Raw genomic sequence first — 18736 nt, forward strand, 5'->3', positions numbered from 1 at the left:
CATTATCTACCTAAAAACTGTTTGGGTCAAATACCAACAAACACACCTTGAACCTCCTCTACAACCATAGTCCAATGCTGTTTGCATTACAGTTTATTAAATGTCTTTATTTTTATAGGGACAAGTACATACAGTAACATGGACCTGTGCCACATGGCACAGCATTTATAGTCTAAGCTAGTTTGTGATGCCCACCACTATGTTTGTCTTTATAGAACACATTCAGAATGATAAAACACAAGCAATGATATAATTAAAATAGCAAAAACACTTGATGAAAATCATCTAATCATTCATCACTACATGACCGGTCCCTCTTTAAGAACGGTTTGCAAGGTAAGGAGATCATTGATTAATCCCCAGTACCAGCCAACAATTAAAATTGAGAATACATTTTGGATACATACAAAAAAAAACATTCAAAAAATATGAGAGTACGAGCTGAAGATATGCCAGGGCAGCTTGACTAAGGCAGGTGAAAAGGACATTGCAGCAGTTGAGGTGCAAAAAAATGAAGACATGAATGATACTTTCTAAGTCAGTGGCAGATAATAATGTTCTGATTTTTGCAATGTTCCTTAGTTGAAAAAAACAGGATTGAACCAATTTGTTGACATGGTATTCAAATTTCAATTTAGGGTCAAACATGACGCCAAGATTCCTAGTCTTAGTTTTGACATAGGTGGTTGACGTAAGTGGGTCAATACGCTGAAAAATGAGAGACATCCAGTCCTGTTATTGTGGCTAAACAGTTGTAGAGAGTGTCTAGGTTGATAAAATCATCTGGTTTTACTGAAAAATATAGCTGAGTGTCATCCGCGTAATAATGATAGTATATACAACCAAAGCGACTGATTATCTGGTCCAAAGGAAGCATATACAAAGAGAAAAGAATAGGACCGAGGATTGACCCCTGGGGCACCCCATATAACAGTGGAGCAGATGAGGACACATAGTTACCCATATAGACTGAAAAACATCTATTTGATAAATATGACACAAAGCACTCCAGAGTTTTCCCTGAGATACCAAAGGCAGCGCTCACATTGAGTAAGACCAAGATTGAGTATACCTCCCTATCAGCCTGCACAAGGATGTCATTTGTGACTTGTAACAGAGCAGTTTCAGTGCTGTGGTGTTAGCAAAAGCCAGAGTGAAATTTATCAAAGATATTATTCCCTTCAACAACTTGAAGAAGCTGCTCAGCAACAAGTTTCTCCAGTATTCTGGAAATAAAAGGTAATTTTGAAATGGGTCTAAAATTGTTCCATACAGATGGATCAAGGCCAGGTTTGTTTAGAAGGGGCTGGACACTAGCTGACTTAAATTGATTTGGGACATCGCCAGAGGTGAGGGACATGCTTATAATAGTGAGTAAAGCAGGGCCAATGACAGATGGGACCTCTTTAAAGAATTTTCGGGGTACGATATCAAGATGACAGGAAGACAGATAAGAAAGAGCACCTTACAATTCCCTGAATTCCCCTGTGTTGCTGAGCCTGAAACCCTGAGAGGTTTCACCATGTCACTGAACATCTTTGGAGCCTGGTCATTTAGGCATGTATCAATATTAGCCCACATACATTAGCAAATGTAATGACAGTGGTACAATACCTTTGGCTCAAAAATCGTACTTGCTTTATTATGTATCATTTTAAGAGACTAAATTACTGTAGAAGCTGCTTGTAAACAAATGTGCTCTACCCATAATTTCTCAAATCCAACAGGATCCAGGAAGTTCAAAAAGGTACGATGTGAGGGGAAAAAAACAGCACTCACTAATTCACTGTTCAGTTGCCTATTCAAGCAGCAGGATGTTGTTTAATGTTTATCTTTGTGTAACTCCAGGGTGTTGTACTCCACCAAGGTCTTTAGTCAAGATTAAACATTGAATTAGCGAATGCTGATTTTTCCTTTGTTATATTAACTTCACCAGTACAATCACAATCTTCTGCAGCTTTTGATTGAGTAGCTTGGGGATTGAAAACCTTGTTCACAGTCAACTCATTATTGATTTTGTAGTAATAGTCTAATGGAAGCTAAAGCATCAGGCTAAAACTACCGTGTCTGTTCATACTGTATGTCTGTGCAGGTGTGTGTTTCGACTGCTAACAGCATGACTAAAGTGTATTTATGGTTCTCAGGCTGGAGTCGCCGACCCGGACCCTGACCCTGGAAGCCCCCAGAGGGGTGGAGGTCAACGCTGGAGTGGGAGACTTCACGGCCTCCTGTAGGAAAGACCTCCTCTTGCAGTCCTCAGAAGGAGAGGTGAGTGTGCGCATGTGTTTTTTTCCATCTTTTTGATTTGTATCGGTGTATTTTAATGTGTATTCAGTATATCTGTGGGAATTAATTGATCTGCATTCTTTAAGTACACCTGAAAATATGAATCGAGTCTGTGTGTTTGTGTTGTGGTGTGTGTGTGGGTATGTGAGAGAAATAGACAGAGAAGAGAAGTGGATGAAAGTTTCTATGTTCATGTGTAAATACAAGGGACAACACAAACTAGCAGAACCAGTGAGGTGTATGCGTGTGTCTTTAGACTCTGTGGCACTCTATAGTGTTGGGCCCGCTTCATTAAAGTACCTTATTAGGCTAATGAGCGTCATCAATCCAGGCGACCTTGTCCTCCTTCTCTCCCCTCCTCCTCTCATCACTCCTTTCTTCCCCTCTTCTATTTGGGAGAAGTGACTTCATTAAAGCTGGTTTGATGAGGTTCCCTGTCAGTTGCTGCTGCTGCTGCTGTGTGTATGTGTGTGTGTGTGTGTGTGTGTGTTTGTATGTGTGTGTATCATTGTTAGCCTGCTATCTCACTGTCAAGCTCTTTGCACAGCAGCCTGCCACGTTGCGTGAGCACCGAAGCAGACTTAGCCATTATCCTTGTGTTAGTGTTTGTATGTATGTGTGTGTGTGTGTCAGCCTGCCATGTTGCATGTCCGCTAGAGCATAATGTGTCATTAACTCAGTAATTAACAGAAGAATGGCCCCCTCTCGTCACACTCACTGTCATTGTCAGTCATACACACACACACACACAGATACATACAGTTTTCTATCACAAATACATACACTCTCACATTCTTATATACAACCCCACATGCAGCCGTAATCTCACACACACACACACACACACACATGCACAGATAACAGAAGTCTTACAAAACAACAGAAAAAGTTTGATGCTCCTCTCCTAAACTCATTTCTCATTTCCTCTCCTCTATCACAATCTTCTCTCTTCCTCCTGCTCCTCTTTTCTCCTCCTTACTTCTTCGTCCCTCTTATTTCCTTATCTTGTCTCTGTCCACTGGGCCTTACTCAGAAAAAGTACACAACTGCATCCATATCACCAGACGCTAAAATATCTGAGTTAAATTTAGCACACAGACGTCACCAAAATATTGGGACAGCTCTGGCATATCGGCAACAAAATAATAAGGGAGAATGTCAGATATACAATAGATGGTGGAATCTTCTGGAATATATGCAGCCAGGCAGAGTGGCATACAGTATATTACAGCTGTGGAGAAGTGAGCATAGAGATATTTGATCCAGTGAGGTAGTTATATACAACATGAAATACTGAACATAGATTATGAGCCAGAACAAAGACAGTTACAGTATACTGTGGTCTGCAAGCATTGTGAAACATGTATGTCTGAGTGAATCAGGCCTCAAAAGAGTATAGAAATGTCTTCCTCAACTAAAAGTACTTTTTTATTGTGCTGAATTTGAACTTGTGTTTAATTAAGCACTAGAAGAAATAGAATGTTTAATGAAGCACAAAAAGTTTAATGTTATTAAGAAGTCAAAAGTAGCCTATTTTAAACTGCACCATTGTATTCAAGTAAAACTCTTGGTAACTCTTGATAATATGTACTCATATTTTTATTATTGCATGTTATTAAATATCCAACCAGAAGTAAAGTAGCTGCAGAAACACCATAATGCACCAATAATAATTCAGGTGGATTGATAGATTTTTTTTTAACTTAGCTATGATGGATCAGTGAAAGTGTTTTTATGTTAGAGTTAGTAAATCTTATTCCTACATGGTTGTAAAGGTCTTATGCAGATGTTATTTGATATTACCTTAATGTCTAATGCCAAACCTTCTTAGTACTTGAGTAAAAGCAAAATGACTACTACACTAAACTAAAACAGTGACAAAAACACTTTTTTTACATTCATCTATAGCCATGAAGTACTCCAGAAACTGCATGCAATGCTTTTGAAGAATGTCAAAGACAGCCAAAAGCTCTAAGGGTGTCCACATATCTCCTCTCTCTCATTGACTGGGGCAAAGACAAAGAGAATTATTGAAAAAGGAACAACTTTGAGGGTACAAATTATGAAATTGTAGCAGCAAAATCAGTATATTGAGTGCTTTATACTTGAAATTAGTAGTTTGGGGTCAAACTGTTGGACAGGTGGGGGTCTTTCTGGACTTTTCCTTGTGGGTTTCCTCCATGTGGTTCTTCACACATACAGCAGGTGTGAATGGGGCTGTGTTTATTTGTCTATATGTATCAGCCTTGTGATAGAAAGGTGACCTGCCTCTTACCCAGTGCATGCTGGGACTCCTACATTACTTACAGTATTTGATGGATTTAATTCCCACCCCCCCTGCCACATACAGACTCTGTAGCAACCAGAGATTACAGGGTGGTCTGTGAGGGGTGAAGGGATGTCCAGACAGACTGTAATCCCTGGGCTAGTCTTGGTTCCAGTGAATGCATACTGTCTTCCAGTGAAACATGTTTTTGGGGCGGGCAGATAGTTGCCTGAGTGTGCAATTCTGATGGCATTTGTTTTTTATCCTGTTCTTTTGGTCTATGTCATGCACTTCCTTGATGGAGGGCAGACATCCAATCACCTGCTCAGCGGTGCAGACGACATGTTAAAGTGTGTCCTTGAGTCGAGCGCACGGGGTGTCGGTGCCAGAGTGTGATTGAGGCTGTTGTGATAATTTATGTTTTTGAAATACTCAACAGTAATGGCACCCTTCTTACACTGTGGCTTGTATGTCATATTGTTTTAACTAGACTCTTTGCTCTTATTTAAACTTCTCCTCTTCCCCTCACCATCTCTCTCTCTCTCTCTCAGTCATTTCCCTTATTAGCACTCTTCTCCTCTCCATCCTTTCTCTCCCTTGTTCCCCCACCTTCTGCTTTCCTCCCTTACACACATCTCTAACTACCCCCTTTCCTCCTCCTCCTCCATTCTCTTCTTCTCTTTTTATTTTGTTTAGCTTTCTTCTTCTACATCTTCTTCTCATCCTCCTCCTCCTCCCTCCTCGCCTTCTCAGCCTCTCAGTCCTTCATCTCTGAGTAACCCAGCCTATCTAATTAACTTTCCACTGCCAGGGTTATACATCACTGTGGCTGTCACTTAATAGGGAAAGAGAGGGGAGGAGGGGGGGGATTATAATTTTTACCTCCTTTCTTTCTCTCTCTCTCTCTGTTTCATGTATTCTTTTGTCTCTTTCTGTTCTTTGTTCATCCATTATCTCCCTCTGTCTCTCAGTCCCTCTACCCCTATTTCTCTCTCTCTCTGTCATTCCTGCATAAATAGATGTCTCCCTATTTATGGTGAACAATAGCATGAAGCCGGGTGTAACAAGGATTGTGGTGTGGGCCTTTGGCAACGCTTGATACCATTGAGAGGCTTAGAAAAAATGAAGGACTTGTGGTGGACTGCTTCTCAACCTTGTCAGCGTTTACTACAGCACCCTTATGCCAAATGTACAAAACCGTCACTACGGTACAGCTTTATTAAGACCTCAAGTAGCCTTGTTAGCATGTGTAAATTTGCTCAGAAAGGCTAAAATTCAAATAATTACAGCGTCATAAAGGAAAACTGTACTGTGAGCTTGAGAGTTAGAGTACATTGATATAATAAACTTCAGCTGTAGAGCATTTTCCCTAATGCTTCAAAAACAAAGAAAGAAGTTACACTTGAAAAGAATAAAGCCATTAGAATATAACCTCTTTTTGGGGAAAGAGTGGAGGGCAGAAGATATGATTGTACCCCAAACTAATTACTGTAGTGGAAAAACTGGGGAAATATTCTTCCTCTGGTTGATTCTCTCTTTGTAATAATCCTTCAGGCACACCAGTGCCTGACAAAACACCATCTGATATGCCAACTGCCCTTGAAAGAATATTCTAGTCCCTACTAGTCCAGGATAGCACAAACTTGTGTGATGTGTCTTTTTTTTTTTGTTTCTGTGTTCATTTCAGAATTATGCTGAAATTATGCTGAAGTTGCAAGATGTCTGTGGGGTGACTCGCAGCTTTGCTCCAGGAATGATAGATGGTCTCATCAAAGTAGATGATGTATTTTACATACTGTATGTCACAAATTTCCTGTTAACAAAGAAATTAGATTAGAACATCGACTCCACTTCTTGTTTTTTGCAGCACTAAAAATGAAAATCTGTGTTGTTCATATATGACTGGTTATGATGGGATTTCCTTAAAAAACACCTTAAGTCTTTCTGACTGTCCAGCTGTCACTTTTACAGAAGAATACATGTTATTTATAGCTGACAAGTATCTTTGTGCTCAGAGATGTCAAACCTACTGTTCAAGCACCATATCAGCAAGCATCCACCCTGCTGTAGTATCCTGGAGCAAGTTTAAAGGTGCTGTTTTATAAGTGACCCTGACCCCTGACCTGAATGTCAGATCCCCTACAGGGGCTTGCAAAGATATGATTTACATTTAGAAAACCTGATACATTTTCAAGATATAGTTATTTATTATTTCCAGTTGGTGACACCACGATTCAAAATGTGTGCAGTGTTTGTTTTAATGAGCCTTTTTATTAAAAACACCTAATTCAACACCAAAACATCATCTATTACACTTTAAAGATCACTTTTGCTTGAATTCACAAGTCCAAAGCTACTAAACAACAGCTGACATCCAGCCTAGATCACCATCAGTTTACCATTAGATGAAAATAGACAATATCTGATGTCAGAATGATTTATTTTAAATGAATCTGCTTCTCACCTCTTTGCACAAACATATCTGAACAGACTACTTAAAAGTTTCCCTCAGGAGGACAACAACCCCCCCCCCCCCCCCCCCCCCCCCCCCCCCCCCCACCCCCCCCCCCCACCCCCCACCCCACACACCCACACACACACACACACACACACACACACACACACTTCTCTCTGCACAAACGTACCCTCAAATAAAGAAAATATTTGCATGTCACTTTTTTTTTATTTCATGCTTTGCCTTTTCCATTAATTTCTGTCAAACAAATTCTGCCCCTTGATTTTTCCCCTGTAACCATTCCCATTCACAGGTACATAACTGAATTCTAAAATAACAAAAAATTTGATGCGACCGCACAAAGAACATCTCCAGGTTATATTATTCATGTATTATGATAGTGTGTGAAATTTTGCACTTTGGGTGCAAATCATTATCCTGCAAATTATTGCCTTCTGCCTGTAAAAATGTGCAATTCAGCCACTTGAAAACCTGATTGTTTTGGAGGAAAGTGGTCACTTCTCACCATTCAAAGGAATATGCAGGATTTCTCACAATCAGTAATGACTCAGGAAGGCAGAGACAGACAGATAGAAACAGACAGACAGGAGGACAGATAGTTCAGTTCAACAAATAGAAGCCAGCGTACATGCAGATTACAGCCATATAGAGATTATCACAGCTGTTGTACTATACTCTCTACTCGCCCTAGCCCTGTGCTGGCTCTTCTCTAGTTATTACACTGTACCCCTAAAGCATTTTATGAGAGCACTGCCCTCTGACGCAACGTCTAGAGCGGTCTCCTCATCAAGCAATCCATTTTATAAGGGTCCATTTTATATGAGGACATATGTTATCCTTGAGCTTAGAGAAGCATATTTGATCGCTACAAAGGTGACATATCCGACTTCACAGCCAGTTTTTTTGACATTTCTGAAAAATATTATAATAATCTGTGACATTTTCATATAAATTTTTATATCTAATTTTGATACCCTTTCACTATTTGATATTACACAACAGTGATTCATTACAGACAGTTCAAGAAAGCTTTTGTCTTTCACATCTTCCTGCAACGACCCCCTCTGTAAGCCCCATCTGACTCAGCATACCTCTTGAAATAAAAAGACATATAGATATATATTTTTTTCTTTTTTCTCAATGATATGCAAGTAATACCAGTACTCAGGAGGAAGGGAAGTAAATCCACAGGATCATTCAGCAACACCATAGTTCATTTTTGTTTCTAAAATACAATTAAATGAATTCTGTTGGTCCTCCTATAGAAACAAAATACTGTTCTAGTAAAATTTCAAACAGTTAGTTGACCTGTGTTCATATTTTCAAAGACAGTATGGACCCATTTTGCGATATTATTTTGAGGTAGGCGAATCCTGGACAGCGGTCAGTATGCCTTTCTATGTCTGGAGGCTTCTGGATCACGAGGGCCGGGTAAACAGAAAACTTCTCTGATCTAAAATAACAATATTCTAGGTAAAGGTTCAAAACTTTCCTGAACGGTTCAGGTGCATCATTTAACATCCAAGATGCTGATCCTGTTATCACCAGGGGTGTGGGAGCTACCCAGTGATGCTTGCCTTTGTCGATCCGCTGAAGGGTGATAGGACTTCCACTGCTGGGATGCAATCTATTGCATATGGTGCTGATAATTGCTTTTTATCTTTTGCCAACTTGGATTGATAATTTGAAATCTTTGCCTGATTGGTCAGTGCAACCAAAAGACACTCACCTTCCCAACAAGGAGACCTAATTGCACCGCGAGGCTTTTACTTTATTGACTACTCAGGAGTCAAGAATTTGAACTGGTCATGAATAATTTATAATCATGTGATCATTTCGTCCTTTGAGGCTATAAAGGTGATAAATAAACATGTTGGCAAGATTTTCTTAATCCAGTGTAATTGTTTTATTGTATGCTTTTTATGTTTTCCCCAGTTTTATCAGCAGGAAACTCAGTGGTAAAGACATGGTGGGCTCGCTATCCTGTTCAATGAGCTGTTGTCTTTGCAAAGTGCAGTCCAACAGTCCAATGCAGCAGTGAACACTCAGCAAAGCTGAAGTCTGATACTAAAAAAAAAGAGGATATTGCAGATGACACAACACTCTTCCCTTCTTATGTACCTATTTTCACGTACTCGTGCTGTGTCACATTAGGAAACAACACGGCATGTCATTGCATCAGTGTGTAGCCTGTCCCCAAAATCAACTCACCGACAGTCTGCAAAGGAAGTATCTCCTCTCTGTTTGCCAATCAAAGCTCGTTTAAAAGAAGTGGCAAAAAATACCTACATACATCCCTAAAAAGAACAGCTTATCCAAATAGCATTTCTTTTCATCCATTCTCATACAAGCTTTCCCTCCACCGCTGACACCATCAAATGAACAGAGGAGAGCGGATGAAGGGAGGATAGAAGGAGGATCGGATGAGTAGGAGGTGGAGGAGGATGGCAGAAAATAGATGTTTCTGTCGATTTTGCAGGAGAAAATAAAGGCGTGCGGGACAGTGAGGCTTAAAGCCAAATCAATGTTGTCAGCAGCTGGCACTTAAGAAGGGGCCATTAAAGTTTAAAAAGTTTGGAAAGCAGCGCTGGAATTAGGGCCAAATGGGTTAGAGGTAGGGGAGCGCTGGCTTCCATTAAAATCAAAGCCAACGAGAGCTGACAGATCCTCTCAGGATTCCTGCAGTCCTCCTGGATTTTTTTTTTTTTTATCAACTCCCTTTCTCTCTCTCTCTCTCTCTGTCTCCCTCCATCTCCTTTTCTATCCTACATTCATTCACCTCTTTCCATCTTTCTTTGCCATCCATTCTCTTTTCCCGTCTCATTCACTCTCTCACTGCCTCATCTCTTTGTTGATTATTTTTATCTTTAACTTTTCATCCGTCTATCCCTTCCTCCACTCATGTCATCATATGCACTTAATGCACCCACACCTCTTCTCAGCAACTTTTTCACATCACTCATCCTCTCTCTGTCTCTTCATGAGAGAAGCTGTTTCGGCTCACTCACCGACTCCTTAGAGAATAGTAATTCCCGCAAAACTGAAACATGGAACCTGCATTTGCTGAAAAGAAGTCTTGTTTCTATCATTGTAAATTGTCAGCCATAATAAGTCAGAGAAATTGGTTTTAAATATTTTGTAAGTTGGCTGGCTACAGTCACTAAAGTTAACTTATTTTCTTCTGATGGCTCTGAGTTGTTGGATTATAGCTTTAATATTAAACAGGATCCTTGTCATAGAGTTAGAAATCAAATATTCTCTTCCTTAATACATTTATAGTGTCAGAAAGGCTACATTTGCAGTCAAGCGGAAAAGGCCCAGTGCAGTGGGATACACAAGAGCACCAATTAGTGTGCAAAATGGTTACGTTTTGTTGCTTATTTGCTGTTTGTTAAAAAGCCGTCAGCACAGAAAAAGCTCTGCAGGGAGTTATACTACAACACGCTCTGCAAATACTGAAAAATACTGTCTAAATGCCACATACTATAACCTTAAGCCTGTGGTTTTGCAGTCTCCTCCTTCTGCATGTCAATGTAAATCATGCTGCATTCGTGCAGGCCTAGATATGATTTTGTCACTTGCTGACAGTGACAGTGCTCCAGACAACTGGTTGGAATTGTGGTAGCAGATAGACAGACCGACCCTAAAAGCTTTTCCTTGGAGAACATTGTTTATTTTTATCATATGCATTGTTCTCTCACTCTCTCTCTCTCTCTAAATATAACACATGCAGATTTAACTGGAGATTGTTTTTATGGTGACTTTTCTCATGAGGTGTTTAGGTGTAAATTAATCAGGGACCTGTTCGCATGCATGCATGGATGTGGTGTTTGTTTTGATTACTGGAAGTGTCAAAATGAGTGAGAGGAAATGATTGCAGGTTGCATGTTGCAAATTGGGTGAAAAGGGTCCCGAGATTGTTCCACATAGAACTTTGGAATCCCTACAGTCCCTATTTACGGCTGACCCCTCTAGACTACATACATTATTTTTTCCTCACTCTTCAGGCAAGTGAGTAAGCAGACTCTTTAAAACCCTCATCTCTTTAGATTACTTTTATAAAACATTGATTAAATATATTCTAAAATGTGTATTCCTGTGTTCTGTCAACACAGAACTGAAGATGATATATTTATACTATATATAAAAAGCTCAGAACATGGTGCACATCATTTCACACCATTTCCATCAACAGGAAGTGGTGCAGCACATCATATATATATATATATATAACATATGTTACTGTGGCTTCAAGTGTGTTTCTGAGTTGATTTTACTTGACTTCTCACCTAAGGAGCCAGCCTCGCCAACTATGACTCACCAGACAATGCTTCTGTCAATAATACCATTTGTTCTTCAACCGAGGGTTGTATTTTCCTACGTCAGAAACAACAAAGGAAGACAAGCTATCACCTGGCAAGAGAAGAAAAGATAATTTGGTATGTTAGTCAGGATGTGCCAGTCAAGGCAGTGTTCCTGTCAGCTCTCAACTGTCCAAGAATGCAAAGATACTGAAGTAACGATAATGATAATAATAAGGATGACTGGCTCGATACATGTCCTACAGCACAAACTCCTGAGTAAACAAGCCCAATAGATCTAACATGCAAAATGATCATTACCTTCAACTCTTTTCAGATAAGTAAAGAAACTCTAGATGCCCTGCGTGGCACATTTGCATCTATGTGTTCATGTTACTCACAAAAGTAATTATTTGAGTTCATTCCACTCCGCTGCTGCTGCTGACTGCAGCAAGGTGAAACTGGGTTAACTACAGAAACTTTTAACGAAGTTAGGTTACCATGGAGTTTTATTGTTTGTTGACACAATGTCGAGGTTTATTAAGACGCTGTAGCCTGGAGGTGTTATTGGGCTGGTACACTGGGACTGGGTTGCTTGTTGTTTAACCTGCGGGTAAGGCAGGATGGTGAGCAAATTAGAATGCTGGCGGGGGGTAACTCCCTGTTGTACACACTCATGCTGTGGAAGCCTCACACGTAAACACAAACACATGCAGTATGAACCAAAACACATACAAAAAAAAAAAAAGTGCTCAAAAATGCACACATCAAAATAAACAGATAGCACCACATAAATCTAGACTCGCCCGCTCCTACACAGCATGTATACACAAACATACTCGTATCTGGCTACATGCACATAAAAACTCAGACATCTAAAAATTGTAAACACACAGATGTATGGACAGTATATGCACAGATGTACACACACACACACAGCACACACACACACAGCACACTACCACAGCTGTCCCCTCCTCTCTTAGTCGCTAGAGCCTCTCTGTTTACTTCCAAAATTTGTTTTCATCATCCAACTCCACTCTTTGAGTCTGTATCTACGTGTATGTGTGTGTGTGTGTGTGTGTGTGTGTGTGTGTGTGTGTGTGCATATGTAAATGCGCATGTGTGTGTGTTTATATGAGAAAGATAACAGATTAACAGATACCTGCCAATAGCAAGGAGGAGTGGATGTTTTTCAAAAAAAGGTGTGATTAACGTCGGAAAATTCATTAGCCTATACTTCACACTGCCTGAGGCCATCATTATAGATGATATGTGTGTGTGTGTGTGTCTCAGTCTTTGATGTGTGTGGGAGTTTCGTCTGTCTCTTTTTTTTGCATCATAGCCTGTCACAGTATGTGTTTGTGTTTGTGTTCATGTTATCAGTGCCATGTTGCCTTGCAGTAAGAAGGTCCAGCCGTCACAAGTCCTTTCTGTGTGGATTTTGCATGTTCTCCCCCTGTTTGCACGGGCGCTCTGGTTTCCTCCCACCATCAAAGACATGTATGTTAGAGTTAATACTCCCTGTCAGTGCCTCTGACCACTGGAGGTGGTCCCCAGGCACTGCACCGCAACTGCCCGCTGCTCCTAGTGTACAGGATGGGTCAAATGCAGAAGATACATTTCATACCAACGTATGTGAGTGCTGAGAAATGACAATAAAGAAATCTTAATCTTAATCTTAATCCTTTGGCTGCATCATTGCCCGTGGGTGTGTGTGTGTGTGTGTGTGTGTATAAGTGCATTAGTGTTACTGTCTCTATTTGTGTCTGCCTGTGCATGTTAGTGTGAATCCATTTGTCTGTGCCTGCAGTTGTGTGTGTGTGTGTGTGTGTGTGTGTGTGTGTGTGTGTGTGGTACAGTAGAGCAGGCTGATATTGCTTTATGTCCTCTCCAGCCTCTGTCATTTAGTCCATTGTCAGCTCGCATTCCAGCGTCTGTCCATTCAACAAGCCTAATGGTCTGTGTAATACACTCAGATAGCTTCACAACCTCCCTCCTGTTTGTGTTGTTGGAGTGTGTGTATGTGCATGCATGTGTGCGCGCATGTGTGTGTGTGTGTGTTCCATGTGTGAGTGCAGGGGCAGCAAGAGAGAGAAAGCAAAGGAGAAACGGGAGGCAAGGTGATCTGAGGCAACTTAAAGGTTGAACTGTGTGTGCAGAATGATGTGTTTGAGTGTGTTTGCGCGCTGATGAAATTGTACCGTTGTTGTCCTTTCAACCTCTGTCACACCTCTCCCCTTCCTCCTCCTCCTCCTCCAACCTCTGAGTCACGTACTTTGAAGTCGAAACCGAATTTATTTATTTGAACTTATTTATTTGATAGAGATGATGCAATTTAAAATAATTCCAATACAGAGCATGAAAGTGATGCACGGAGAGTTTATAGCTAATGCTAATTTTCAACTCTTATCCCTAGATAGGCTTTACATGTACAGTGTAATTAAAATATACAGCTTTCATTATCATAAAACCATAATACACTACAGATATGGAAGTACAATAAAATACACATAATAAAATGTACAGTTCGAAAAAAAAAAAATTAACAATAAAATACACTTAGCCAAAAAACGTTACAGCTCCGGTTCGCTTTTATCCAGCACTTAACCTTTGTTGTAAAAGATTTTATATGTGTGGAATTAATTTGATTTCAGTTGGTAATGTGTTCCAGAGTTGACAGCCCTTTACGGAGAACGCTGATTGTCCAAATTTAGATCTTCGATGCCATTCACCATGCTCCTAATTACCCTGCTACAGTCTTTGGATATATCTGGAAAGAGGCTCTGGGGCTAAACGGTTGATGCATCTGAAAACTAATTTGAGAGAACAAAAAAAACGAGTAAAGCTCTTAAAGCTAAGTAGATTGTATCTGCGTAGTAGCAACTTTGGTTTGACTGCTGCGAGTCTCAAGTTTGTTCAAAGTCTTGATTGGACCCAGAAGAATCTGACAGGATCTAAAGAAGAGTCTGAGCATCACAGGGACCTTTGCGGGACTCATGATGCAAACCCTGCTCTCTCTGGTGTCAAAGTCCTCTGCTTTGAACTCCCAACATCCACCATCCCTACAACTTCTGCGCGGTACATAAATGTTGCATTTACTTTGTGAAAAAAACATCGCTGTGATCATAATCCAGGCAGCAATTACATATGTATACAGACATAGTTGGGCAAACATGTATGGTGTAGAAAAAAGCTTCACCTACGTTGTACAATAAAATGTCTCTCGGCTATTTGTAACCAGCAAAGGAAGGGAATTTATAACTGAGTAATAAAACATAACCAAAAAGTTTGGAAAAGAAAAATGATGTTGCTTGTGTTGCAGCAAAACTTCATGCTAAAAAATTGAACTGAAAACATTTCGTGTCCTCTTTCTTTTCAAATTCTCACCTGCATTTCCGTACTTCCCCTGTCTTCCATTCAGCTCTCTTCCTCTTTTGTCCTCCCCTAAACACCCTGTCCTCCTCCTCCTCCTAAACACATTCATACACTCCTTTCTCCTCCTAAACTACTCTTCAACACACTCTTAACATTCGGTTTTATCTCCTCTGCTTTCTTTCTCCTTCCACCGCCCTACCTCCCCTTCCCCTTTCATCCTAGGGAAATTTTTGTCCTTTTTATCGCTGCCTTCCCCTCCTCTTTCACAGCTCATTCGCCTCCCACCCTCTTTCGCCTGTTCCTCAGCTGTGCCAAAGGAAATCATCCATGAAAAATGTTTTGACCCTCCATAATTGCTGCTTCCCGCATGTTTCCCATCTCCTTGACGCCAGTGCCACGTGCTTGCTAAAGTGATGTGTGAGAGAGATGAGCTTAGACACACTCAAACTCACACTTTATGCATACACACAGCCACCGCCCACGCGATATGGTACATTTATGCAAGTGTGGAAGCATTAGGGGCACATACATATAGAGGCAGACATATATACTATATATATATATAAGATATGAAGAGCTTTAAAGTAACCAACAGCAACATTTTTGTCAAGACTGTCACAGAGGTGTTGATTCAACTCTATGATCATTTGTGAGGCCATAGTTTCAAAGCTCATCTGAAAAAATGTGTTATCATAAGACAGTTCTTTTTCTTAGATCCCCTAATATATACACAGCTGATAGATATCTCACAAATGTCTTCTTTTTTTATCACTTTTATTTCTTTTTTCTTTTGTTTTTATTAAATCAGCAACAGCTGCCTTTCTCAGCATCTGTGTGTGTGTGTGTGTTAACCAGGTTTCTAGTGTCAGCGAGTATATTAACCTCAAATCTGTCCCTCAGTATCAATTTGCTTCCGTTTGTTCAGATTATTTTAAGTTGTTATGGTTTTGATTGGTGATTGTGGATGTGAAATTGAGGTCAGTATTCTCACTGACACCAGCAGACCCCTGGATAATACTGAAGAAGACAGCACAAAACATCCATGTGTGTAGTGAGGCTAATAATTTAATCAAAAGAAAAAAATGTAAGGGGGTGAAGTGAATTCGGTGGACTTTGACAGATGAGAGACACCAGGAAAATATTAGTGTATCAGTGCATTAATACAAACATATGCGCACACTCGATGCACAGGTGTGTTTACCTTTTCACATTATATTCACAGCCGCATGTCCTTACACACAGTCCTCCCACTCGAACACACACATTCACATGTACAGACCCTCACATACAGCTAACAACAGGCCGACCTAATACTTACAGACACTTTCATTTGGGATGAATGTCAGCGCTAATCCGACCTTAAGCTACAACAAATGACTTCCACTCCCCTTCCCCCTGCTTCCCTTCCCTCTTTCCATCCATCTAGCCGTTCATCTATTCATCCACCACCTCTCCTTTCCTTTACTGCTCTTATTTCCTGCTACCTAGCATCCATCCATTTCTATCTCACCCCCTCCGTCTGCCTTCCCCTCACCTCTCACCCCCTTTTTTTATCGATCTCTTCCACCCTCCATCCCTCCTCGTTTGCTATCATCTCTACTTACTAATCGCCTTCTCCTCTTTTCAGTCTCTTGATCTGCATCCTCTCCCTCCCTTATTGTTTACGTCTTCGTCCGTCCCTACTCTCCGCCTCTTCTCCCTGCATCTTTACCGCGTTTTCTTCCGTCCTCTGTTGTCCTTCCCCCTGTGATGTTTCCAACGTTCCTCACATGAACACCCATCTCTCCTTCACTCTCCCATCCCATTGCCATGCCCAAGTTCATTTGAGGTTTTTGTTGCTATGGCAAAGGGTCGGGTGATGTTTCCAAACATGACTGAGTCCTTTCCTCTGTAAAGCTTTATAACTGAGCCCTGGCAGCTTTTATTGGGGAGTCAAAGGGAAGATGACAGGTGTGCACCAGGGACCTGTTAAAGGCATACCTTGACATTTAGAGATATAGTGTGGTATTTTCCTTTTGCCCGGCACATGAGGAGAAAAGTGTTTGTTTTTCACTAGCTCTTAAAGTGTCTTGTTGTCATTGTTACTATGTCTCATTAAAACTAATGGGCATGGCGGGCTAATGAGATAGCATCACAGAAAGAGGCTGCCTGTTTTTTGTTGTTTTGTTTTTTAACAACTGAAATACTAAAGTAAAACCTTTTTTTTTTGGAATCTTATGATGTAATTTATGTGAAAACTTTTATAAATATGCATTTTATCTACATGAGTTGGCAACTTGTTTTCATCTGACAGTACCTGAAGCTCTGTGGCATTTACTCTTATTATATGAGTCATTTGTCCCGTCCTGATGAAATATGACAGCAGTTTTGACAGTCTATTAGTTGAAAATACCGAAATGATCAAATTGATCAAGACATGAGGGGATTGGTTTAAGGTTTTGCTGTTTTTTCCCCATTTATTCTTTTGTGCTTAGGGTTAGGGGGGTGATTTCAATACTACATGCTCTGTACACTGTTCAAGTTTGTCTTAAAACAATAGTCGGGTGCCCATATCACTGAAATAGGTTTTTCTTGCCATAATCATTCCTCCTATTCATACTGACCATTAGAAGATCCCTTCATAATGCAATTACAATGTAAGTGATGGGGAGGAAAATCCACAAGCCTCCTTCTGTACAAAAATGTAGATGTCTTTCAAGTTTACAGTCTTTTTAGTGCCAAAGTCCCTCTTTTTGTTGCTAATACCTCCACCGCAGCTCAACAGGGATATCCACTTGATATGACTAACTCAGACTGCTGAAGCCTCATATAAACTTCTGATAAACTTTTACATACATTTTTGCACAAAATGACTGCGTGGATACACTGTAGATTTGATTGAAATCACATTTGAGGGGAATCTTTTAACAGCCAGTATGAACAAGAGGAATAATTACAGCAAGGAAAACCTCTATCAGTGTTCATATGGACACCTGACTGTTGTTTTATGAAAATCGTGAACCTGTCCTTTAATCTACAGGATAAAATAAGTGTGGTTTGTGCCTTTTGCTGCCAGTATAAGTTACTTTATGTCAATCAGCCAATATGCAAATTATCCAACTAAATGTTAACCATTAATGTACATAATTTAAAACATCAAGGGGCATGTTGGTTGTAAGTAATAATACAGGTGACTTTGTAAGAGGAGTATCTCACTGAGTGAAGGTCTCTGGACCATTAGGAATGACATCATCTTTAAGGTTACCTTAGTCTATTTTAAATGCTCCGGTTACCTGCATATCTATCTAGATCCAGGTTAATTGCTAATAAATGCTCTGCTTTTAGCTACACAGATATTTAAAAGGCAACATGAGCAGCACCTCTGCTCTGCTCCATCATGCACAGAGAGACAGAGAGTGTGTGTGTGTGTGTGTGTGTGTGTGTGTGTGTGTGTGTGTGTGTGTGTGTGTACTGTATGTGGATGTTATTTATACAGATGGAGATGTGCCCCGTCAGCCAATGTGAAATCATTAGTTATACTAATTGGTTCCTCACTGTTGGAGTATCTGAATCCCTCATTCCTCTCTTCCTCTTCTTCTTTCATTCATCTTATCTCCCTTTTTTTTTTTTTTTTACGTCGCCCGTCTTCTTCCAACCACTCTTCTGATTTGACATTTTCTCTCTGTCATCCTTCTCTCATCCTTTCATCCGACTCCCTTTACCTCGGTCTTTTTTGCACTCATATTCCACACACTTTTTTTTTCTCTTCCCCTCTCATCGTTTCTAAAATGAAGAACATGAATAATGGGGATACAGATGTCTGCTGAGATTATCGTCCGGCCTTGGAGCGCATTTGTGTGTGTGTGTGTGTGTGTGTGTGTGAGAGAGAGAGAGAGAGTAGAGAGAAGGCAAGAGAGCAGCGCTTCCATGAACACTGAAGACTTAGGAGTAAATAAACGAGGAGGCGAAGGAGTCAATATAAACTGAGATTGTGTAATGATTCGCATTTGAAACTCAGCTCGTATCCATCTGAAGATGAGAGGAGTGGAC

General features: G+C 40.4%; 1 protein-coding gene across 9 annotated transcripts in view; it reads left to right on the top strand.

The window, feature by feature from the left end:
• LOC121887251 (zeta-sarcoglycan) overlaps positions 1–18736 on the top strand; it is a 368949-nt gene that overhangs the window by 346160 nt on the left and 4053 nt on the right. For all 9 annotated transcript variants that reach the window (XM_042397929.1, XM_042397955.1, XM_042397937.1 and 6 more), the window contains one exon: positions 2145–2268. In XM_042397929.1, coding sequence (XP_042253863.1) covers positions 2145–2268 — 124 coding nt within the window. The remainder of the gene's footprint in view (positions 1–2144; positions 2269–18736) is intronic.

The sequence above is a fragment of the Thunnus maccoyii genome, chromosome 2, assembly GCF_910596095.1.
Source record: "Thunnus maccoyii chromosome 2, fThuMac1.1, whole genome shotgun sequence".
Lineage (NCBI taxonomy): Eukaryota > Metazoa > Chordata > Actinopteri > Scombriformes > Scombridae > Thunnus > Thunnus maccoyii.